We start from the raw sequence: 24,532 nt of genomic DNA, 5'->3' as shown, positions 1-24,532 counted from the left end.
CAGGCACCCAGACCTGTTTTCGAATAGGTGCACAGTGTGAGGGCAGCACTAGATATGAATGCAAACTGCCATAACCACTGTAGGAGTCATAGATCATGGTGACGTAGTGATACGCCATGTGGCCGCTAGAGGGCCGTTGCCATGGTGACGCGGCGTTGAGAAGAAGTAGTGCAGAAGGTCAGGGCGTTGTGAGTGGTGTGGTGTGGCTGGTTATACGGCCGGTAACATGATACCTGCTGCCGACCGCTATGAACCCCTGTAGTTTTGCACAAACGTTAAAAGTAACTGTCTCTTAAATCATTTCCGTAAAAGACTTGATTGATTGAATCGTGATCGCTCTCCGATATAGATTCTGATATGGGTGACTGACTTGCTCTCTGGGAACGTTTGCTCTGGTCTGCCTCTGCCTGCTGACAAATGATGTCTTGAAGTGACTGCAACACCTGTGTCTCCCTCTTGTGGTTAAACAGAGTAGAACACAATTGCATTTCTGAAATAAATATTTTACTGACTGTCGCTCTTTCTTGTCTTCTTTCCTTTAGAAGCTTCTTCCATTCTTCAATCTGACTGTTTCTCATTTCCTCTGCGAGATCAGCACCTCTCTGCCTGGTAGTCCTTCTCTCTGTCTTTTTTTCCTTCTTCTTCTTCCCTTTCTGCCTCCTCTCCTCTCATCCCTTTTCTCAGCACCTCAGGTATTGTAAAGTAATACAACCCAACTGTTGACGCATTTCTGTTTCCTCAACTCAAATACTGCAGCCATTGTTGGAATTGTGTGTCTTGAATATGAGATGACGAGGACTACAGACACTGATGCACTCCCCCTCTTCCTTTTTCCATCCCTCCCGTCTCTCTCTGCAGGATCTGAAGCCAGGAGATGTGACTAATAAGAGAAGTCTGTGGGAAAACAAGGGCTCCTCCCCAGCCAAGGTAACCTGGCCCACCTGAACTCTTCATAGTACACACACTCACACACAAACACTCTTAGAAAAAAAGTACTATCTAGAACCTTGAAGGGTTCTTCAGCTGTCCCAATAGGAGAACCCTTTGAAGAACCCGTTTTAATTTTAGGTAGAACCTATTTGGTTCCAGATAGAACCTTTTGGGGTTTTGGAAAGGTTTTTCCTATGGGGACAGCCGAAGAACCCTTTTGGAACACTTTTCTCTAAGAGTGTACACACACATACATAAACACACATGCATAAACACACATACCTGAGTTTAGACCATGGCTAATGCCATGAAGAAAGGACACTGAACAAAAATATTAACGCAACATTTAAAGTGTTGTTCCCATGTTTCATGAATTGAAATAAAACATCCCAGAAATGTTCCATAGCAACAAAAAGCGTATTTCTCTCAAATGTTATCTCACAAATTTGTTTACATCGCTGCTAGCGAGTGTTTCTAATTTGCCAAGATAATCCATCCACCTGACAGATGTGGCATATCAAGAAGCTGATTTAAACAGCATTATCATTCACACAGGTGCCCCTTGTGCTGGGGACAATAAAAGGCCACTCTAAAATGTGCAATTTTGTCACACAACACATTGCCACAGATGTCTCAAATTTTGAGGGAGCATACATTTGGCATGCTGACTGCAGGAATGCCCACCAGAGCTGTTACCAGAGAATTGAATGTTAATTTCTCTACCATCAGCCACCTTCGTCATTTTAGAGAATTTGGCAGTATGTCCAACTGGCCTCAACCGCAGACCACGTGTATGGCATTGTGTGGGTGAGCGGTTTGCTGATGTCAATGTTGCGAACAGAGTGCCCCATGGGGGTGGTGGGGTTTATGGTATGGGCAGGCTTAAGCTACGGATGACTAACACAATTGCATTTTATCGATGGCAATTTGAATGCACAGAAATACCGTGACGAGATCCTGAGGCCCTTTTAAAGTATCTGTGACTAACAGATGCATATCTGTATTCCCAGTCATGTGAAATCCATAGATTAGGGCATAATGAATTTATTTCAATTGACTGATTTCCTCATATGAAGTGTAACTCAGTGAAATCTTTTAAATTCCTGCTTGTTGCGTTTTATATTTTTGTTCAGTATAGTTACAGATATGCAAAACGTTTGCAAAAATTACTGGAATTTGTACCATCATACTTTCTCACACACCTGTGTCCCAAATGGCACCCAACTCCCTACACAGAGCACTTTTTATTTTATTTTTTTATTTTACTACAGCCCTATGGGTCTTGGTCTAAAGTAGTGCACTACATAGGGTGTAAGGTGCCAATTGGGACACACATACAGTATACTCCCCAGTACATTCACATGATGTCACACAACAACAGTACACCTAAAACTATACCTGGGGAGTGTTTTGAGGCCCTGTAGTATTCATCTGTTAGTTAATAATATCATATGATGTACATTTGCCAGCTAGGGGGATAACAACGGCTTGTTGCTTTGTCTTGTTTCTGTTTGAAGAGCTCTGAAGAAGAGCTCTCTTAGCTAGTTGACTTCACCGTTAACTAGTCTGGAAACCCTGGAGAGGTAAAGATGTTTTAAAGATGTCAACTTCGCTGCACTGATATTATCACTGGAATGACCTCAGTCTACTACGATGTCAGGTCTTCTTCTCTTTTATTGGTAAAAATCACACTCTGGCCTGGTCCCAGATCTGTTTGTAGCAATGACAATCGGAGCTGGCAAGTCAGCACAAACAGATCTGGAACCAGCTGCACTGTTAAGGGCCATGTGTTGTGCTATTGTTATTCTATAGGTAATTAGAGCCTCAAGTGCCTTTCACAAAACGTCTGTTCTATGTTTTTTTTCCAGCCTCTCATTTCTATGCCTCTCTTGACACAGCAGCAGCCATGCTTCCTGTATAGTCCTTTCTACTTTGCTCTATATTTCAATTCATGTTGTTGTAGAAGTACACTTCATTTTACACATAACTCTGGCCTTGCTAGCAGAACCATTACTTGCTACTGTATGTGTGGGTCCTTTTAACCACATTCTGAACAGGCAATTGTAAGGACAGCTATCTCCAACCTCTACTGTGACCCTCGTAATACAGGACCCCATGGCGCTCCAATGACCACAGTGTTGGCCACAACCCCACCATGTGGCCTCCTGTTATTTACGAGGATAAAATTTCACCGATAAAAGACACCAATAATGATATTTATTTATGGAATGGCTCTAAATTTGGCCCCTGGAGCGGAGAGGCTTGTGAAATAGGCCTTGCTCTGCAGTCTCCCGATAGCTGAACACACAGACAGAGTATAGCAACCTGCCAGCAGTGCAGTCCAATGCTGTGGCGAGCCACATAGAGCTGGAGGGCCACTAGACTGCTGGTTAGTGCTGACGTAAACCAGGCGTAGAGCTGGGGAAGGTAGGGGGCTGGCGGTTATGAGCTGTGTTATTAACTAACCACACATTGCGGTGATGTCAGGAGAGCTGTATGAGGGGATAGGGGACGTAGGGGCCTGATGGGCTTGGGATGAGTTCATGGAAGCGGGCGGGGTATCGGTGTTTGTGTCCAGAATGGCCCTGGTCAAAATTAGTGCACACTGTAGGGAATAGGATGATATTTGCGACACAGACAGGACAGTGTTACCACAGGGAACTGTGGGAGATGTCGTCCACGAACCACCATGACCAGGCTTTACTGGATAGACTTAGCGTGGTTGTGTGTTTTTTTGTAGATCTCTGGATAAGAGCGTCTGCTAAATGACTTAAATGTAAATGTAAATGTAGATGCAGGGTTTGGATGTGTTGGGCAGGATGTTCATGTTGTTTCCCAATTCCCCCGATTGGCTGGAATAATCTTCTTGGTTCGGGCAGGTAGCCTAGTGGTTAGGGCGTTGGACTAGTAACTGAAAGGTTGCAAGATCGAATCCCTGAGCTGACGAGGTAAAGACATCTGTTGTTCTGCCCCTGAACAAGTCAGTTAACCCACTGTTCCTAGGCTGTCATTGTAAATAAGAATTTGTCCTTAACTGACTTGCCTACTTAACTAAATAAATATATATATATATTTTTTTAAATGCACTCTGTCTCAAACCTCTGTCTCAAACTGAAGGCCCTAAAAATAATGGAAATCATTCTCAAATTAACATAAAACCTTCCTTATTAATGTAGAAGAGATCATTTTGGTCGAACCACAGCCTGCGATTGAAAGGTTCCAGTGCACACAGTATCTCTCAGGGTATGGCAGCATTGACTAAATGGACTGTTGAAGTGACTGCTACCTCGGATGACTTTCTCTCTGACTTTTCTCTCCATCTATCTTCTCTCAGGTGACTGGTAGAGGGGAGAATAAATCTGTTGCCAATGGTGAGTCCATTCTGTTACCATAACCAACATCGTTTTAAGCCTTATGCGGAGGTCAAAGTTGACTGACTGTGTGTGTATCTGTGCCCATCTTGTTTGGGCCTATGCATGTCTTTGTATCTACAATAGTCATAAGTCTGCTCTACTGACAATACACACCCAGAGTCAGTGAGGTTAAAGGGGACTGCTCCGTCTGAAAAAGGACAGGGAAAGGAGCCTGTTGTAAGTTACGACCATGTGGCCCGGCAGCACCCATAACTCCCTCCCTTCTTTCCCCAGCTCCCATAACTCCTTCCCTCCCTCCCTATTACACCATCGCCCCTGGGTCCTGGTGCCAGCTGTAAATCATCTCTGTTTGCTGTTTGTCTCTCTGGCATCTCTCTTGCTGTTTGTCTCTCTGGTTTCAGATGCCACTTTCGCATTGTGTTCTATTTCCAAAGTGGCCTGTCCACCACGACTCTTTTGTCCCAGTAGAGAGAACTGGCCTTCAGGGATGTCGGACGTGTCTGTGAAATGTGTCGTTTGTCCAAACCCCCCCCTCCCCCCCATCCTCAACCCCCTCCTTACCCCGACATGGATACTATTGTTGGGGTCGGACCTTCCAGGCTGTGAACAAATTAACAGCTGTCGGGTTGACACACTACTAGCTCGTGTGGTGGAAGATTATCACGCCATACACCTAATTTTGTCAGGGGCTAGCAGAGGAGAGGCAAACGTGATGTAACGAGCTCACTTCACCATTCAGGCAAGGTGTGGTTCCATATTTGGTGCATTCTGAAAATCTCGACCCCAGACAATCTGTGTCTCTCTCTACTTTGTAATGGTGAATGTGTAAAAGTAGAGCGAGACGCTTGAAATAGCTACACACGTCCAACGTTTCTCGACACACACACACCTTGTATTCACTCCCCCTCTTTGTTGTCGCTGAGAGAAGGGCAAATGGCAACATGGCAGGAGTCAGTTATATAAATATCAGTAGAGACGGGTAGGCAGGCAGGGACCTCAGAGGCCTCTGACACCACATCGAACAGCATGCAACAACCCCAGTCTCATGCAGAAAGGCCTGCTTGACTGTTTTTCCCCGAGGGCTCTAGTCATACTGCAAAGACTTAACACCAGATCAAGATTACTACCAAGACCGAGGTCTCTTTAGCTGGCTAAATTTGACTGACTGTGTGTGTAAAGGCATAATGGTTTTGTCCTTCGGCTAGACATCCTACACCTCTTTCTAATAGATACGGTAGTTAAATAAAGGTTCAATCATAAATACTTTTTTTTTTTTCATGTAAAAAGTATGTGTGGGTAGGTGGATGGATGTGTGGGTCTAACCCATCTGACATAGGTTAGAGGTTAGAGTATTCAACTCTTCGATTTTGACTGTAGCTCTGATAGACTTGTCTCTGTCCCTCAGCAGGTATGGGACACGAATGATACGAAGAGCTTCTTCTGAAGGCTGATGGGGACCAAGACAATCCAAGACTCTTCCTTTTTCTATGTCTGTTATACCAAAACAATATGACCACCACCCTGAGGGAACCCAAGGAATGGAGAGAAACAGGAGATTTTATTGAATAAGCACTGTACTGAAACGAATTAGCCACCATCTCCGTATCTACAGTGTAGTGCCTTTTGCACAACGAATTTGCTATGATTTTACTTTCTCAACAAACAAAATAATATGCTGTGAAATTTGGATGTTTTATGATATGGTGATTTGTTTTATATGTAATAAGCAGAAACTTGCAGAAGAAAAAAATAATAATTGAGATTTAGATGTATTTCCCATACGCTCTTCAGTACGTGTGTACTTTTGATATGGTAGAGAAATGGTTTTCATGAGGTTTCCAGTTCCACAATCATCCCCGTGTTCCAAAGAGAGAGATCTACCATCGATGCTCTGTCCATGTCGTCCATCTCACTTCTTTTTTTATTTATATTTAAAGCAAAGCTTCACACAATGGCTATTTTATTCATGTTCACCAGTTCAGGAGAGAGATTATAAGCACTCCGTAGATTTGGCTTATTTCACTTTATTTTGTCTTACCAATAGTGCAACAACGGTCTGAGTTAATATGTGTTAGCACAGAAGTACACGTCGGTATGAATATTATACTGTATCTTCTATTACAGCTTTATACTCAAGATTTGTTTCGCTTTTGTACTCTAAAATTAAATGACTACCAATCGACAAGAGGCAATGAAAGGCAGTGCAAGCAACTAAAGGAAAGTTGTATATTAAAGACGGCTATTATAACGTTTATTATCCTCGTTTCAATTTATTTATGTTTTTTTTTTTTTTTTTTTTACGTGTTTTTTGTCATTGGCTGTTTTTTGTGGCTTTTTTTGTACCTGCTGTTTTGAATCTCTAAATTCACTTTGTTAATCTTTCAAACAACCCATAATGCAGCAGGTGTACTTAAGAGTTACATTCTCATTTTAGGGACTCTCTGACCCACAACATTCCCACACCACTAAGCACACCGCCGGGCTTATTCACATGCATGCTCCAATGGCTTCTATCCAGGATGTTAAGGACCTCTGCATTGTCAGTGAGGTTGTCTGAATATAACAGGCCAGATACACATTTATACACGGTGCCTGTACCTTGAGACGGCGTCGGTTTTCAGCCGTATGCCGCCTTGCCATTTAAGCCCAAATCCCATGTACTAATTACTATAGGACTCTGGAAGAAGGGAAAGTGCACATTTAGATGTGGACAATGATCGAGGGTTGAATCAGTCAACAGAAGACACATTTTGACTCCAGACGACAATTGCGCTTGACGCTTGTTTTGAGTTTTCTTAAAGTTGCATTTGCGGTATGTAAGATCGTGTTTCCAGCACAAATCCTTTACATCCAAAATAGTCTCAAGGCCTTGTTGTTGCAGTCACCGAATAAACTGTACCTTCCACTTTGTCAACTCAGTTTGACTTATGCTGTTTCTTTCTTCTTCTTTTACCGTTTCATTATTGAGGTTTATGCGTTTCACGTTTCGCTCATTCATTTTTGCATGACATGCTTTGTTGATCTGGGTATTAAATAAAGGTTATCAGGGGCATTGAAAGATTGTTCTGTGTAAACCTTGACAATCACATTCCATGACTCCTTAGAACTACAAGCAATGGAGTCTGACCAAAATATATGACATTATTTTACATTGCTGTTATTTCATATTTTGGTAATTTAGCTTTTTATTTCAAACACCCTCATTTATTGTGTAGAGTTAACTATGCAAGGCACACTATCTGCAGTTTCAGATCAAACTTTGATGGTAGTGGGTAGTTTCCTACAGAATAAATGTTCTGAAATATTTGTACCGCTGACTCAACAACCGCAATAAAGAGATATAAATTGTTCCAATTTGTCTAGTTTATTTTCCTCTTTCTCTCTTAACACTGAACTCACAATATCATTGGCTGCTTAGACCATTCAACCTCTACCTATCTTGGAACTCGGAACCAAATGATTGTTAAAAGTCTGTGTGAGTATGACATTACATGACTATAGCTATTAGATCAGCCGCTGTCAAGTCGTTGTTCCTCCTTTAATGGTTGAGATATATACTAGGCTTTCTCTAGCTCCAGCAATAGACTTCACTGCCCTAGCCAATCAGAGATAAGAGGTGGTGACATTGGTGGCAGGGCTGTATTATGGGAGCCTTAAGAGTCTCATTGAACTTGTCTGTTTCTGGATCTCAACGAATAAGACCGGCCCAGCACTACTTTACCATCTCTCTTCCCCGTGGGGTTTGGAGGTAAGGCTATTAACTGTGACCCCTGACTTGACTGTGATGGTAACACTTTACAGGGATGCATGCATGCATGAATGCCTGCTCTGAGGCTGGACCTATGCCTCATAACCCTTGTCAATCCGGGCACTGGGGATGTGGAATAAATGTTCTCTGGGCAAGAGGGACCATATATTTATTTTTTTGCATTCACAAATGCTGAACTAATACATTTCAGGCACTGCCAGAGAGAAAAGTTTGGATTCTGTTTTTTTTTCCCCCCATTTGTTTGATTTGCTTCTCATGGCTCAGACTGGACAGAGACAGACTGTCAGTGGGCGCTAAGCTCGTCCTCTGTAGGGGGAACTGGGTGTTAGCATGCTTTGGGCTTTGACTTAATGCTGAAAGCGGCACCCGCAACATTCCTGCCACTGTCAGACCGTGTTATTCCAGCGATCGAGCCAGGATCCAATACTGACCACACACATTAAAGCAAAACACATTTAATTCCACAGAGAAACAAGTCTCGTCGCCTGTGAATTCTCAGTGGATTTCAGTTAATACGTTTTGAGACAGCTCTTTAAACAGATGGTCTATATTCTACTTCACACCTCTCTTAGCTAGAGTTCTCTGTTGTAACCATTTGGGGGTCGGACTGGGACACTTGTCCTCAACTGAATTGAAAGCCTGTGTTAAAGAGCTACACTGTAGGCTAGCTACTTCAGTCCAAATGTATGTTATGCATAGGAGTGTGTCCCAAATACACTTCACATGAACTGGCATGTAAGGTCAGACGGTGGGCACAGGAAGGGACAGAAAAGGGGTTAGGGAAGGAGGGAGGGAGGGATGGGTGAGGGGTAATGGTTTTCTAAACCAGGTCTCTAGGGTTGCTTCAGTTTTACCTTCATGGCAAATATGGTCAATGTTAAGATTGACTCCCATCTCCTCTGATAGTTTCATAATGGGATCATCTTGGGAATGTAGTGCATGTTGCTAAAAGCTGTGGAGTTGATGGCTGTTGTATGTAAAGCTCTAGATGGCTGGCCAACCCCTGTTGTCCAAAATAAGCTGGCCTTGACTGGCATGTTATTCATTGATTTACTGTGTGTGAGTACGAGCACGCAGGCACTCAATAAGCTCAGCCAACTTCATTGTCTGGAAGAGCACCTAACACCTGCTGATGATCTGTGCTTTATCATGGTTAAAAATAACCCCTCTGTATATCAACGGAGTGACACTAGTTTTATGATCTGACGATTGGTCTTTCAAACGGAAAGGTGTCATCTCAAATGATTCATCCACACAATAGCATTCTGACATTTGTTAGTTAAATATAGGACTATATAACCTCAGGAATCTGTTCCTGTCTGTAAAGGTAATGATAACCTTCAGGTTGTCCCTAAAATGCCCCGAATGTGGTATGACAAGGCCATCAGCTTGAAATAATAAGTTGGAGTTGAATTAAAGGGACAGTACATATCTGGTTGTAAAGAATTAAATAAAAAAAAGTTGAATTTACTGTTATCTGTTTGCCTTAAACTGGAAATCTATAAACAAAGTATTGGAAAGTAACAGTGCATTTTAGTGCCTGGTGCAAAAATGCTTAAATGTGGCCCTCAAAGTGTCCATTGCAGTCCCAGTCCCAGTGTAATGGTTAGTGTGTTATCCAGACATCAGGTTATCCTGCCCATAGAGAAGAGAGGAGAGGCCCTCCATGCCAAGAGGAAATGGCTGAGGATTAGTCTTGGAGCTGTTTAGAGCTGAGGGCCTCAGGGCAGCCAGTGCCAGTGGTGAAAGAACACCACATACACTACTGTTCAAAAGTTTGGGGTCACTTAGAAATGTCCTTGTTTTTGAAAGAAAAGCACATTTTTTGTCCATTAAAATAACATCAAATTGATCACAAATACAGTGTTGACATTGTTAATGTTGTAAATGACTATTGTAGCTGGAAACAGCTGATTTTTTATGGAATATCTAAATAGGTGTACAGAGGCCCATTATCAGTAACCATCACTCCTGTGTTCCAATGGCACATTGTGTTAGCTAATCCAAGTTTATCATTTTAAAAGGCTAATTGATCACTAGAAAACCCTTTTGCGATTATGTTAGCACAGCTGAAAACTGTCATTTACAACATGAATCATGTCTACACTGTAATGGACAAAAAATGTGCTTTTCATTCAAAAACAAGAACATTTCTAAGTGACCCCAAACTTTTGAACGGTAGCATACATGTACATAGACTCCACTCAAACACGTCAGATATTACTGTACTATGTATCTCTATTTGCCACGGATGAAAAATGTTACTAGGCCTGAGTGGGTTTAAAATGGTCCCTATTCCTTATCTAGTGCACTAGAGCCCTGGTTAAAAGTAGTGCACTATATCAGGAGTAGGGTGCCATTTTAGACACAGCTTTGTGTGGGGAGGAAAGATTCAAAGGGTTCGTTCTTTATCAAGTATTTCTGCAATCCATCCATGCATCCTGTCAGTTCACCAATCTATTCCTTCCCCCCCCTGCGCTTATTTGTGTGAAACAGAAAACCTCAGTACTCTTGTCTCTCATGTCCAGGTAATCCAATCTAAACATGGCAGATGAAGAAAATGAGTAAGTGTAGCCTATTTATCTTTGTCATCTCAGAAACTATAGAAACGACAGCCAGTGTATCTAGTGATGAAAATGTTATCCAAAACAATGTCTTCCAACAAAATGTCTCATGTTTTTTTGTTTGTTTGCTTTTCAGGGAGGAAGGTACAGTAAGACTTTTTGACTGAACAAAATATGCTTCAAGCCACTGTACACTGAGTGTACAAAACATTAGGAACACCTGCTCTTTCCATGACATAGATTGACCAGGTGAATCCAGGTGAAAACCTATGATCCTTAATTGATGTCCCCTATTAAATCCACTTCAATCAGTGTAGATGAAGGGACAGGTTAAAGAAGGATTTTTAAGCCTTGCGACAATTGTGTGTGCAATTCACAGGGTGAATGGGCCAGACAAGATATTTTGAAACTGGGTATGGTAATAGGGGCCAGGCGCACCGGTTTGAGAATGTCAAGAACTGCAACACTGCTGTTTTTTTTCACACTCAACAGTTTCCCGTGTGTATCAAAAATGGTCCACCACCCAAAGGACATCCAGCCAACAACTGTGGGAAGCATCCCTGTGGAACGCTTTCGACACCTTGTAGAGCCCATGCCCTGGCAAATTGAGGCTGTTCAGAGGGGAAAAGGGGTGGTCAATATTAGGAAGGTGTTCCTAATGTTTTGTACACTCAATTGCACATATAATGCTAAGATTGACTATATTAGCTATATTGCTGAGCTGACTTCACCTATGTCTGCGCAGTCGCAGAAACCCCCGCAGAGGAAGGTAAAAGCTTTGCATGGCTCCATGCGTTACTTGGACATTGTTTGATGGAGCACATGATAGATATACTGTAGCAAGTCTATTGTGCTTCTTGTGTCATTGTCAAAGCCTGTCATAGGCCATTCGTTACTGTTTACACTCAAATTCTCCGTGAATTTCAAAAAAGCATGCTTCGTGTACCTGATCAAAATACACGTTAGGTGAGATCTTTTTCACGTGAAATTTAAAATGCTATGTCTACGTTTTGTCTGTCAAGATAAACATGTGGAATTTGCATATAATTTGTATACTGATTTCCTACCCTTCTGTCTCTGTGGTGTATGCTTACATCGACATCCAATTCATGAGTATGAGACTTATACCCTTTTCATGCGTCCATCTCCATATTCCATCCAATAGCTAGACAGTGTTGTTCACTCCAGAATGATTCTCAATGTTCTGACAAAGGTTGCATGACATGTTTGTATGTACTGTATGGAAATCACGCTGATACTGAATCAGATTTAAACATTTGGATCCAATCTGATCCTTATGTATGAAAATGAGTTTCATACCAGTTTGATGGTGTAATAAACTGTTTGCCTTGATCTTATCGTAGAAGTGGCCCCGACGACAGATCTAGGATAAGATCACCCAACCCCAATTCTAAACCACAATCATTATTATCCTTAAACAATAGCTGACCCTAGGTCAGTGGTTAGGGCCAACTTCTGCCAACTCATTGCTTTATATAGAACCAATAATCAATCTTCTGTCCACTCATCAGTCGAGGTTGAAGTCCCAGCAGAGGAAGGTAAAGCTTCCCATGTGCTGTGAACTGCATGGAAACATATCTATATATTATCAAGATACACATATTGTACAGCTAGAGATTCCGTTTTCTTCAGGGTTGAAATCATCTATATTCCTAGGTCATACATACCAGTTTCATAAAATGCATTGTAAACATTTTGGCTCTAGTCACTGGTACCTTCATTTCAGATGGCATACAGTATTCCTATAGTTAGCGCTGCATTCATGATTTTGGCCTTATTAATAATGAACAAAACAATGCGCTTTATTCATATTTCTGCTGTCCTTACAATAGAGGCTGCTCCTGCAGAGGAAGGTCATGATCTTCAATGCTTCATATGTAGAGATTCTGCATGCTAATACACATGTAATATACCCCACATACAAGTTATATACTGTACCCAAATATGTTACATTTAGAAACATTTAGAAAAATATTTTGGTATGTGCACAGTGGTTTTGTAGTCAATCAAGTTGAAAGCAGTTGTCTAGCAGATATATATATAACATCTCTCCTCGTGGAGGAGCAAAATAATATTGGCTTCCTAATCAGAGCAAAGACTGTATTTCTCTCTGCCTTATTGTCTCTGCCTTAGCATAACAGTGGCTGACACTAAACAAACGTATGCTTTTAGCTATAACAGAACCTGCCCGAGAACCTGTAGAAGGTAAAGCTTTTCTTGGCTATTATTATTATTGGCTTACTACCAAAAAAGTTATCATCTTTATCAAAGGGATAGTTAAGTGATTTATCTGCAGTGACCCCAAACTTTTGAACGGTAGCATACATGTACATAGACTCCACTCAAACACGTCAGATATTACTGTACTATGTATCTCTATTTGCCACGGATGAAAAATGTTACTAGGCCTGAGTGGGTTTAAAATGGTCCCTATTCCTTATCTAGTGCACTAGAGCCCTGGTTAAAATATGTACAATTGCTGAACTATCCCGTTTTCAAGTCATTTGCTTCACTAATCAACGACATGACTTTTACCACAGAACCTGCCTCTGCAGTTGTAGGTAAACCGTGTCATGGCTTGATATGCTTCTTGTTTTTGCACATTATTATTATGATTGAATAATAATAATAATTGATCCCCTTGCTAATCCTTCCCAACCGTTACCATAGAGACCACACTAGACGTAGAACCAGGTGACGCTTTCTTGCTTTTCACATTAAATATCACTGCTGCACGTTAGGATGCGCCCTAGCTACGGCATCATGATTATACTTTTCATTTCCGTCTTGCCAGAGAGAAGTGTTTAGAGTAAGTCTGACTTGTTTGCTTCAAGCTTTATTCACATACTAATATTGTATCTTCACTATAGAACCAGAGCCAGAACCAGAGCCAGAAGTAGAAGGTAAAGGCCATTTTTGCTTTACCATGGTCTTTAGTTTCTAGTATATATGTATATTTGTGCTAATAGTACACATTCACTAATGCCAGTGAAGTAATCGAAGACACATGAGCAATCGGCATTATATTAATGTAGCATATAGTACATACGTATTTTCACAACACTGACTGAGTTATTTTTATTTGTATATATATTATAATATATATTATTGTTCTCGACCTCATATTTTTTACACTCAACTGATCCACTCCTCGTTCTCTTAACCTTACAAAAGAGCCCACTGCAGTAGAAGGTAATTTTGATATTTTACCTCGACATTACGAAGTTTTCCCCTGCATAGATTATACCTTCTATCTGCAGTAGGAACATAATATATTAACTAGGCACGACATCAGCATGCAGCTAATCTGTCCCACGGGTGCTGTCAAAGCCGCAACAAAATATTTTTGCACATTCATTTTCGTAATTATTTGCTTCATGCTTTATTGATTCATTCATGTGTCCTTGCGACAGTGCCCCTGTTGTAGTAGGTAAAGCTTCTTGGCTTCATCTTACAAATATGTACAGTACATCGTCTCATATTCTATTATTCGCTTCACGCCTTCCTATCATTGCTAATCAGTCTGATGATGCTTTTATCACAGAGCCCCCCCCGCAGTAGTAGAAGATAAACGCGTTTCTTGGCTTCAAATTCACTTAGTTTGAGCTGCATTTGATATCCCAGATGTATGCATGTTATAAACTGTATTATAAACTGAGCCCTGAACCCTGAATGCTCATTGGCTAACAGCCGTGGTATATCAGACCGTATACCACGGGTATGACTAAACGTGTATTTTTACTGCTCTAATTATGTTGGTAACCAGTTTATAATAGCAATAAGGCCCTTCGGGGGGTTGTGGTATATTGCCAATATACCACGGCTAAGGGCTGTGTCCAGGCACAGAACAGCCCTTAGCCGTGGTGTATTGGCCATATGCCACACCCCCTCTGGCCTTATTGCTTAAATAGCACACCTTTCACTGGTACCATTTGGGCCCTTTTAGCATACCCAGCGAACAAACGTATCATATGGATAACCCCCATTACTGATTCATATGTACTGATTCAATATCAATAGACCTTTACAGCATCTGTTTTTACAACGTCATATTCTCACACGTCACTGATCCACATTTCAGTCTTATCGACTACTAAACCAATCCTTCTCATGTCCCTCACATAGAAACGCCTGCAGGAGAAGGTGCCTGTTAATACGTTGTTGTCTTGTACAGAATGCATGAAGTGTAGACCTATAACTATAGACTGTGACGGTCTGCTGTGAATGTTCTTTTGTATTCCTTAGTATCTAATACTCTGTGTTTGATACCATTCCGCTGCCTGTCAGAACATTGAGCCATCACTATGTGATAATGCATTGGTTTTGGTTGCGTAATACACACTTTCATACAGTAGGTTTCACTAGATAAGGCCTATCACTGAAATACCCTGCCGTAATAATCCAATTTGTTACCATAAATGTGTGAATATTCTGTTGAAAGCTCTGTGTGTATTCATCCCTTTGTTTTCTGTATGTTTTTCACCAACAGTCGGTGGAGAGACTCAAGGTGAGCGCTGTCTAGTTCTTTGTAACTATAGTTCTAGATCGAGTCTTGTTCTATGTAACTAGTCCTAGGTCTAGTCTTGTTCTATGTAACTAGTCCTAGGTCTAGTCTGGTTCTATGTAACTAGTTCTAGGTGTAGTTGTCAAGTTCACTGTATGTGTTTTGTAGAGAATTTCAGAAAATCATGTGTCTCAGTCTAATAATATTGGATTGTTTTTGCTATAAAACAAGACCGTACATAAGTCACATGTAGATTTAATTTGAGAAGTTTTGAAAAACGTCTGTTGAAACATTTTCAAAGGTATTTATGTTTTAAAATACTTTTCAAACCTTTTTCTAAATTTGGTTAAGAGGCATTTCAAAACATTTCGATTTTACAAATCAGAGTTATATTGATTTTGATCACTTCTTATTTCTACTTTGAATCAAATATAATATAATATATCATATATCATTGTGACTTACAGATTCCAAAGCCAAACCAAAGTAAGTGTTTGATTCTATTTCGGCCAATAACTTTCTCTTGTGGTTTGCCGTGTCACTGAATCAAAGTAATTGAATGGAGAGTATTTGATGGAATCATCTCTAATGTTTTTCAGAAGTTTTATGCCAAATGTTGCCCCTCCAAAGCTACCAGAGGGAGATGGTAAAGTCGATTTTGATGTGAGTAATGTAATCCTACCAGCAAGATCATCTGAATATAGCAATAAGAGTGCCCAACTCACTAATCACACTGTGTGTGTGTGTGCGTGCGTGTGTGTGTGTGTGTGCGTGTGTGTGTGTGTGTGTGTGTGTGTGTGTGTGTGCGGTTTACAGGACCTGCATAGGAAGCGTCAAGAGAAGGACATGGCTGAGCTGACCTCTCTGATTGAGTCTCACTTTGTCCAGAGGAAGAAAGATGAAGATGAGCTCATCAGTCTCGTCAACAGGATCGTAAGTCCTCTTCTATGGCACAGCTGGAGCTCACACACACACACTGCTCACACACAGCTGGAGCTCACACACACACACTGCTGGAGCTCAGACACACACACTGCTCACACACAGCTGGAGCTCACACACACACACTGCTGGAGCTCACACACACACACTGCTGGAGCTCACACACACACACTGCTCTCACACAGCTGGAGCTCACACACACACACTGCTCACACACAGCTGGAGCTTACACACACACACTGCTCACACACTGCTGGAACACTACATGGGCGTGTTGGTGAACTGCACACGTAATGAGTGACTGACGTTCTGGCTGGCTTCCATAGCTTAAGCCCAGGCTCAGTGTGCCAACATAGTCTTGAGGTACACAGACGAATCAAGTTGGATACCTTATCTGTGTGTGTGTGTGTGTGTGTGTGTGTGTGTGTGTGTGTGTGTGTGTGTGTGTGTGTGTGTGTGTGTGTGTGTGTGTGTGTGTGTGTGTGTGTGTGTGTGTGTGTGTGTGTGTGTGTGTGTGTGTGCAGGAGAAGCGTCGTACCGAGAGGGCAGAGCAGCAGAGGATTCGTGCTGAGCAAGAGAAAGAGAGACAGGCCCGTCTAGCCGTGAGTCTCTCATTGTGTAATGTTTCCATTGTGATATCAAGGCCAACTGCGTCCCAAGTTGTTTTCTTCTCTTCTTTAACCTTCTGTTTTTCACTCCCCGACGCAGGAAGAGAAAGAGAGGAGAGAGCAAGATGAACAGCGTAGGAAGCACGATGATGACGCTAAGAAGAAGAAGGCCCTCACTACCATGACTCACACCTACGGTGGCATCCAACAGAAGGTCAGCGCTAGCTCCACACTCACTCGGTCTCTCTCATGATTACAACATTCGCATCAGATTTGCTGCCCCCTCGTGGTTATCTTGACACTTGCGTGCCCTCTCGCTGTGCTGCGGTGATGTCCATCCACAGCAAGAGGGCAAGAAGGGAGCCAAGAAGCAGACGGAGAGAGAAAAGAAGAAGAAGATTCTGGCTGACAGAAGGAAGGCTCTGATCATCGACCATCTCAACGAGGACAAACTCAAGTATGATGTATTTAATTACACCGAAATACTCACGGGTCTTTGGCTCCCAAATGGCACCCGGGCTCTGGTCAAAAGTTATGCACTTTTCAGGGACACACGTTGAAATCTCTATTTCATTGTTGAAATGATCTACTGTACATAAATACATATGGTTGCTTAGAAAGTCTCCTGTGAAAGAGAGACCAAAAGTAGAACCACATGCGCTGACTGAACGCTGGCTTCCCATTGGTTGTCGTCCTGCAGGGAGAAGGCCAATGAGCTGTGGCAGTGGATGATGGAGTTGGAGGCGGAGAAGTTTGACCTCGGCGAGAAACTGAAGAAGCAGAAATACGACGTAAGGGTTCTCACTCAGGTCCAAGCTATGGTGATAATACCCGTGGCTGTACTGTGCATTGTGATCCACAGGGTAAGAACAAGATCACTGGTCGTGCCCAATGACATGACAGCATAGTACGGTGATGATTGCAAGATTGTGATATTTGACCTCAAATGGGTCTGGGTCTTTTTCTTGTGTCCTGACCTCCATATAATCTCCTCTGAACTCCTTATCATCTTCTCTGTCATCCAATGACTGCATACCACAGGAGGCTGGTGAGGGGAGGACTGTTCATAATAAATAATGGGAGTGAAATGAGAATAAATGTACTTACTACAACAGTGATAGGGTTGTCTCACCTACCTTAAAATGAATGCACTGACTGTGTACGTCTCTCTGGATAAGAGGGTCTGCTAAATGACTCAAGTGTTACTGTGAAATGAATGGTATCAAACACATGGAAACCACGTGTTTGATACCATTCCATTTATTCCATTCCAGCCATTCCTATGTGCCGGTCCTCCCCAATGAAGGTGCCACCAGCCGCCTGTCCTCTATACCAAAGCATTACATGTGTCCCTTAACATTCTGTAAATGGAGTCCATTTCACTGAGAGTAACTTACACTCATGAAATACAAAGCAGTTGAAATATATACATGCGTAACAAGCCACATCCCCTATTCTGAAACTGGTGGTGTTAATCCTACTGCCTAAGAGGGGCGCAGCTGTCTAAAACTCTGACTTGCTTCCAGATGAATGTTCTCCAGACCCGAATCAATGAGCAGCAGAAGTTGTGAGTAATGGGCTGTGGGGGCGTCAACCTCACTGTTGTGTAGTCCGCTGTCAGTCGTTGTTGTCAGAGTGAGCGTTTTTTATTTTACACTCGGGGCTCAGGGAAGCTCAACCGGGCGACCGGGTCAGGTCAGGTGGTGGACCACAGGTGAACCACTGGTGAACCACACGCTCCTCAGACAGGTGGTGGTGCAGCCAGGCCGTGGCTCCAAACTGCAGGATCCCAGGTTTCCCTACAGGTGTCAGTCAGTGTGTTGTCTCAGTGCTTAGGCAGCCTCCACTGTGTGTCCCTTCACAGATCAATCAGCTTCTGGCCCGTGTCCAGGACCACCAGAGGTAAGTACCCAGAGCCACACTGGTCAGTTTCTCCTCTATTTAAAAGAGCTTGGGGGGCCTAAACCAACCAAGCAATTATATTGAATGCTACTCATTAAAAAATAAAAAATAAAATAAAAGCCCAGTGTTGGAGTACTATCAAGACATTCAGGGGTGTCTCAAAAGTCTGAAGTGGCTTCCTCTCTTTGTCTCCTCTCCTTAATCTGTATTGATCTGAAGACACAGGGTGTGTGAAAGCAACCTTTCCTGCTTTTATTCTCATCAGTGCAGACGAAGGAAAGGAGACAAGGTGAAGGAGCTACTTTAGACCATTGAGATACACCAATTGTCCCTCACCCATTCACTGTTCACTGTCTTAACCCCAAGGCCTTTTAAAGTCACATGATCCTGCTTGAACAGAACTAGCTGGGCGCATATGATTCAACCTGGGAGAAAACATTAGGATCGTAGTGCTGCATCCTAATTTGACCAGTCTTTTGAGTGGCTCCTTCCATTCCATCCATCCCTCTCCATTCATCTAGAATAGACCCCAGTAGTCTGGGAAGATCGTGATCCTAATCAACAGCCTACTATTGGCCCCAGAACATTGTGTCATCATCAAAACTGACAGTAGATTAGATTCTCTGTAGGCTAAGGAACTTAGTTAAGTTGTATGTATTGCAGTGCATACAATATGTACTGTAATGCCTCCAAAAAATGACCTCTGGAAAAAAATCTGTAAGTTAAAGTACAGAATCCAAGATGTCTGGATTGACTCCTGTCCACTATCTGAAGTCTCACTGTTTTCTGATGGTAAGTTGAATTTTACAGATAGATTGGCTGGCTATAGCTTTTTAACTCATATGTCAGACTTTAGGAATGATAGATCGATAGCCTATGATAAATTATACATTTAAATTGTGCATTATGGGTGAAATTCTAACTTCCAATTCAGTCAAATGTTCACTTAGTCATGCACTGATGTCAATGGGAAACTACAAGAAAATGAAAGCTAGGATTTGGCCCTAAGAGAACATCACGGTAAGACCGCTGAAGATAGGACACGATCGCCATGTCATTTATTAATTCATCCTCGTCCTTCACTAACCCCTGTTTGTGAAAGTTCTGTGTTCCCTTTCATCCTGTGACGCATGCCAACTCTCACAGAACTGTCTCTGTTTCCATTCCCATCTCCCCGCTTTCATGCATCAGTCTATCTACTTCTGACTCATTCTTTCAAAACTCAACTCTCTCTCTGCTCCTGTAATCATTATAGAAAATGTTGAGGATAGATATGCTGAAGATGTTGCGGGTAGAACCTTTGAATGGCCTCCATATACATGTCCTCAATATTTAAAATATTTTGTTGGTCATATGTATTCACCCACATTAGCATAATAATCACTTGTACTATTCTTTTTAGCTCTTAGTATAACTACATGTATTGTTCTTAAGTATATCAATATAATAGCGCCACCTACTGGTCAGATAGAAACAGTGACAGAGGTGTTTGACTGGTCTGTCGACTATGTGTGGTTTCACAGTGCCAAGGGCAGAGGCAAGGCCAAGGCGGTCAGGAGGTAATGAGACCTGGCAGGATGAAGTGTCCAGGACTGGGACGCCAGACGATGACGGAAGATTGTTTTGTTGTTCTTCTTGTTATCAGTGCGCATGCAAATTACTATGGAAATGTGCTGTTGTCACGGTCACTGTTTGCTGTGCATGAGGCTAGAAACAATAAAAAGATGTTTGCTTTTGATTGTGTCTGATTTAATTTCAAAGAAAAATAATGAAAAGTTTGAGGCCGAAACAAAATGTACAAGACTGGTGCTACCCATATGAAAATGCACGGAAGACTCCAGCATGTCGCTTTGGATTAATGTGTCTGCCAATTTGTATATATTATTATTATATAATGTACAATACTGTGGCTCCAGTAGCGCTGACGCTTTCGTCTCAATTCCCTGGGGGTCGTGAATTCAAATCTAGCTTCCTTCTCTCCCTCCACCTCCGGCTGATAACTTAACATAACATAAAGCGTTTCGATCATCTGGGAAAAGCGTTATATAAATCCAATCAATTGGTATTATTAGACTTGGCAACAAGTGATTGAAATACATACATTATCTGTTAACCAGACATATAATACCACAGTACAACATAACACATAATAGTGCCTGCACAGTGCAATCCCTTACAGAAAGAACACGACTTCACGTGTAGAAAATCACGATTTCACATAAGAAATTTCACTTGACAACGTGCTTTAGGGACATTTCACATGATGTTTCACATGTGAAATCGGGTTTTTGGAACACTGCACATGTGAAAACAGAAATAATACACAATGCTTTTATCATAGTGTTTTCTATTGACATATTTGACACACATGATTATATTGTGTGTGTTTATTTCTACAGTTATTAATAATTATTTACCTGGGATTTGAACGGCATTCGGATCGTCCTGTTACCCCCACCATGTCTGTGTCAAAAACTGATTTCACCTGTAATTCCTACACTGGACACTGAAAAATATATATAAAAAAATCTCAGATTTGTTCAAAAATACATTCAAAAGCTGTATTTATCATAGTGATTCAGGAGTCTCACTGAAATAGAATAGTATGCCCCATCAACATTAGATATTGGACTCTGGAGTGAATCCCGCTTCACCGTCTGGCGGTCTGTCGGACGGATCTGGGTTTGGCGGATGCCAGCAGCACGCTACCTGCCCCAAAGCATAGCGCGAACTGTAAAGTTTGACTGAAATACCTCAGTCAAATGACTGAAATACCTCAATTAAATCAATGATGTGAAAATACACAGATTAACTGAAAACTGAAATAGCAGTGCACCTGGCACTCTTTTGCTAAATGCATAGGTAATGAATGAGTAGGGGAATACTACAGACTTTGTGGCACAGCAGAAATATCATCACACCTCAAATCCTAGGTCATATTTTAGCTGAACAGCGAACCACTCACTTTAAAACCACCATACCTTTTCATTACTTTACTTATAAATTGTTTGGGATGGTTTGGGACCATCACGTGATGTCCTGACAACTGGTAAAACACATGCCTTGAGAACATCTCACAAACATCCTAATATGGTCCTCACCCTTTTAAAGGAAAAACCAAATGAATTTCACGAGATCGCATGTGATCATATGTGAAGTTAACGTGATAACATGGCAATATGTAAAGCAAAATGTGAAAACATGAAACGACAAATGACAACATGTAAGCACGTGTGAAAACATGATCTCATGTGATGTTCCAAAAATAAGTTTGCAAATGATTTCAAATGATTTCAAATGTGAAATTTCACTTGCACATGATTTCACATGTGAAGTGTTCCAAAAAACACATTTTCACATATGAAATGTCACACATGCTTTCACGTGATATTTCACCTATGAAATCATTTGGGATTTCCATAAGGGGAACACCAGAAACCTGAATTTCCTGCTACAACACCAGTTCTGTGGCCATGACAGAAATCGGCCACAGATTTATTGTCAAGAATACATTTTTGCACTGCTAAAAGTTGCACAGAATCAAGTCAATAATTGTGCGATTCATGGCCTAGCCAGTCTCCAGATCTCAACCCCATAGAAAATCTTTGGAGGGAGTTGAAAGTCTGTGTTGCCCAGCAACAGCCCCAAAACATCACTGCTCTAGAGGAGATCTGCATGGAGGAATGGGCCAAAATACCAGCAACAGTGTGTGAAAATCTTGTGAAGACTTACAGAAAACGTTTGACCTCTGTCATTGCCAACAAAGGGTATATAACAAAGTATTGAGATAAACTTTTGTTATTGACCAAATACTTATTTTCCACCATAATTTGCAAGTAAATAAATAAAAAATCCTACAATGTGATTTTCTGGATTTTTTTCCCTCATTTTGTCTGTCATAGTTGAAGTGTACCTATGATGAAAATTACAGGCCTCTCTCATCTTTTTAAGTGGGAGAACTTGCACAATTGGTGGCTGACTAAATACTTTATTTTTGCCCCACTGTATATCCACACACTCTCAAAAATAAGAGTACGGTTACGGTACAATGTTGTTCCCTGGTTTACAAAAAGGTCAAATGTACATGATACTGGTCGATACCTTTTAAGGTACATGTGCGGATAATCTAGTAAAATGGTTAAAACAATATTTACTCAGGGCCTCCTGAGTGGCGCAGTGGTCTAAAACACTGCATTGTTGCGCCGCTACAGATTCTGGTTCAAGTCCACGCTCTGTCGCAGCTGGCTGTGACTGGGAGACCCATGGGGCAGTGCACAATTGACCCAGTGTTGTCTGAGTTTGGTCGGCAGGGATGATCTCATCCCATTGAGCACTAGTTACTCCTGTGGTGGGCCAGGCACATGCTGACACAGTTGCCAAGTGTATGGTGTTTCCTCTGACACATTGGTGCGGCTGGCGTCCGGGTTAAGCGCCCAGAGGCTGGATTGTGTTTTGGAGGGCTCTCAACCTTTGCCTCTCCCGAGTCAGTACGGGAGTTGCAGCGATGGGACAATACTGTTGGATACCACAAATAAGGGGTACAAATAAAACACAAATATGATTTTGCCAATATATTCTATCATTACTGCGGTTTGAAATGTAGGTGGGGCAATGTGCTGGCGGGGGCTCATTATCATGTTGAGCAATTTGATGTATTTGTGCCAACCGTCAGTGGAAATGTTGTTCCAGTTTCAGTGATTTATCATTGTGTTGATGGTTGAGCCCCTCTTTTGACACTTTCAATTCTGCAGTCTCTGTAAGAACAGCTGACAGTCAAGAGCTGCACTGTTAAGGAGTTACTGTGCCTTTCCAGTAGCATAATAGCAGCTGGTTCATAGAAAGTTACATTGTCAATAACTTACTGGCAGCTAGCTACAGATGGGTTATTGTAAGATTCACAGTAACTTACTGTCGCTAATCTGTCACACTCACTGACCTGGTGGTCTGGTAGGAAAGTGGGTATTACAATGACATGGTGACTAGCTAAAAATGAAATATTGTATGTCTCTTTGGCATCACATGCACTCATGTTAGCTTTTAATAAGACTGGATAAGCGACAGTGTATAAACTCAGTGTTTATGAACAGAATACAACAGACCACATGAACTGGGACTACATTCCCTCTCATGGGAGACCAAAGAGAACTAGTTGAAAGCCATGTCTGCAATATTCTGCCACTGCTACAGTATGCTGCCAATCAGCAAGTGATTGTCATGTTGTCAACAGGAAGTCAGTGAAGACAGTGGGTTACTAGCATGTATTGCTAGTGAAAGCAAGTTGCCTGTAGGCTACTGACAACGTTTTGTGAATCTTACAATAACTTACTGACAAATGGTTTTCAGATAAGACATGAAAATTCAGAGCAATTTCTGGCAACAACATGCACACTAACCTCTTTGCAGTGCAGGTCATTACACGTTCTCTTACAAAGTTTGCAGGGCAGACAATGTTAGAGGTGCTCAACTTGACGTGGCATAACCATCAAACATTTAAACTTCTACTGATGGTTGCCACAAATACATATATACAGTGCCTTGCGAAAGTATTCGGCCCCCTTGAACTTTGCGACCTTTTGTCACATTTCAGGCTTCAAACATAAAGATATAAAACTGTATTTTTTTGTGAAGAATCAACAACAAGTGGGACACAATCATGAAGTGGAACGACATTTATTGGATATTTCAAACTTTTTTAACAAATCAAAAACTGAAAAATTTGGCGTGCAAAATTATTCAGCCCCCTTTTGCTGCGATTACAGCTGTAAGTCGCTTGGGGTATGTCTCTATCAGTTTTGCACATCGAGAGACTGACATTTTTTCCCATTCCTCCTTGCAAAACAGCTCGAGCTCAGTGAGGTTGGATGGAGAGCATTTGTGAACAGCAGTTTTCAGTTCTTTCCACAGATTCTCGATTGGAT

General features: G+C 41.7%; 2 protein-coding genes across 13 annotated transcripts in view; both read left to right on the top strand.

Annotated features, from left to right (window-relative positions):
- The window catches only part of LOC115106941 (non-muscle caldesmon-like), a 54,319-nt gene extending 46,665 nt beyond the window's left edge, over window positions 1-7,654 (top strand). For 7 of the 10 annotated variants that reach the window (XM_065008168.1, XM_065008166.1, XM_065008173.1 and 4 more), the window contains 3 exons: window positions 859-927; window positions 4,265-4,301; window positions 5,710-7,654. In XM_065008168.1, coding sequence (XP_064864240.1) covers window positions 859-927; window positions 4,265-4,301; window positions 5,710-5,729 — 126 coding nt within the window. In that variant the 3' untranslated portion in view covers window positions 5,730-7,654. Of the gene's footprint in view, window positions 1-858; window positions 928-2,447; window positions 2,514-4,264; window positions 4,302-5,709 lie in introns of all 10 variants that reach the window. The other 3 variants (XR_010460722.1, XR_010460723.1, XM_065008169.1) reach the window with 3 other exon arrangements.
- Window positions 1-20,352, top strand: part of LOC115106942 (troponin T, cardiac muscle-like) — a 309,390-nt gene extending 289,038 nt beyond the window's left edge. The window contains exons 1-11 of one of the 3 annotated variants that reach the window (XM_029630189.2): window positions 13,529-13,561; window positions 15,148-15,165; window positions 15,630-15,648; window positions 15,762-15,825; window positions 15,979-16,095; window positions 16,629-16,706; window positions 16,813-16,926; window positions 17,057-17,169; window positions 17,413-17,503; window positions 18,239-18,279; window positions 20,138-20,352. In XM_029630189.2, coding sequence (XP_029486049.2) covers window positions 15,769-15,825; window positions 15,979-16,095; window positions 16,629-16,706; window positions 16,813-16,926; window positions 17,057-17,169; window positions 17,413-17,503; window positions 18,239-18,279; window positions 20,138-20,177 — 651 coding nt within the window. In that variant the 5' untranslated portion in view covers window positions 13,529-13,561; window positions 15,148-15,165; window positions 15,630-15,648; window positions 15,762-15,768 and the 3' untranslated portion in view covers window positions 20,178-20,352. Of the gene's footprint in view, window positions 1-13,528; window positions 13,562-15,147; window positions 15,166-15,629; window positions 15,649-15,761; window positions 15,826-15,978; window positions 16,096-16,628; window positions 16,707-16,812; window positions 16,927-17,056; window positions 17,170-17,412; window positions 17,504-18,238; window positions 18,280-18,576; window positions 18,615-20,137 lie in introns of those variants that run through there. The other 2 variants (XM_065008175.1, XM_065008174.1) reach the window with 2 other exon arrangements.
- Window positions 20,353-24,532: the final 4,180 nt, after the last annotated feature.

Source organism: Oncorhynchus nerka, linkage group LG23 (assembly GCF_034236695.1).
Source record: "Oncorhynchus nerka isolate Pitt River linkage group LG23, Oner_Uvic_2.0, whole genome shotgun sequence".
Taxonomy (NCBI): domain Eukaryota; kingdom Metazoa; phylum Chordata; class Actinopteri; order Salmoniformes; family Salmonidae; genus Oncorhynchus; species Oncorhynchus nerka.
This window is presented reverse-complemented; position numbering and strand designations above follow the sequence as displayed.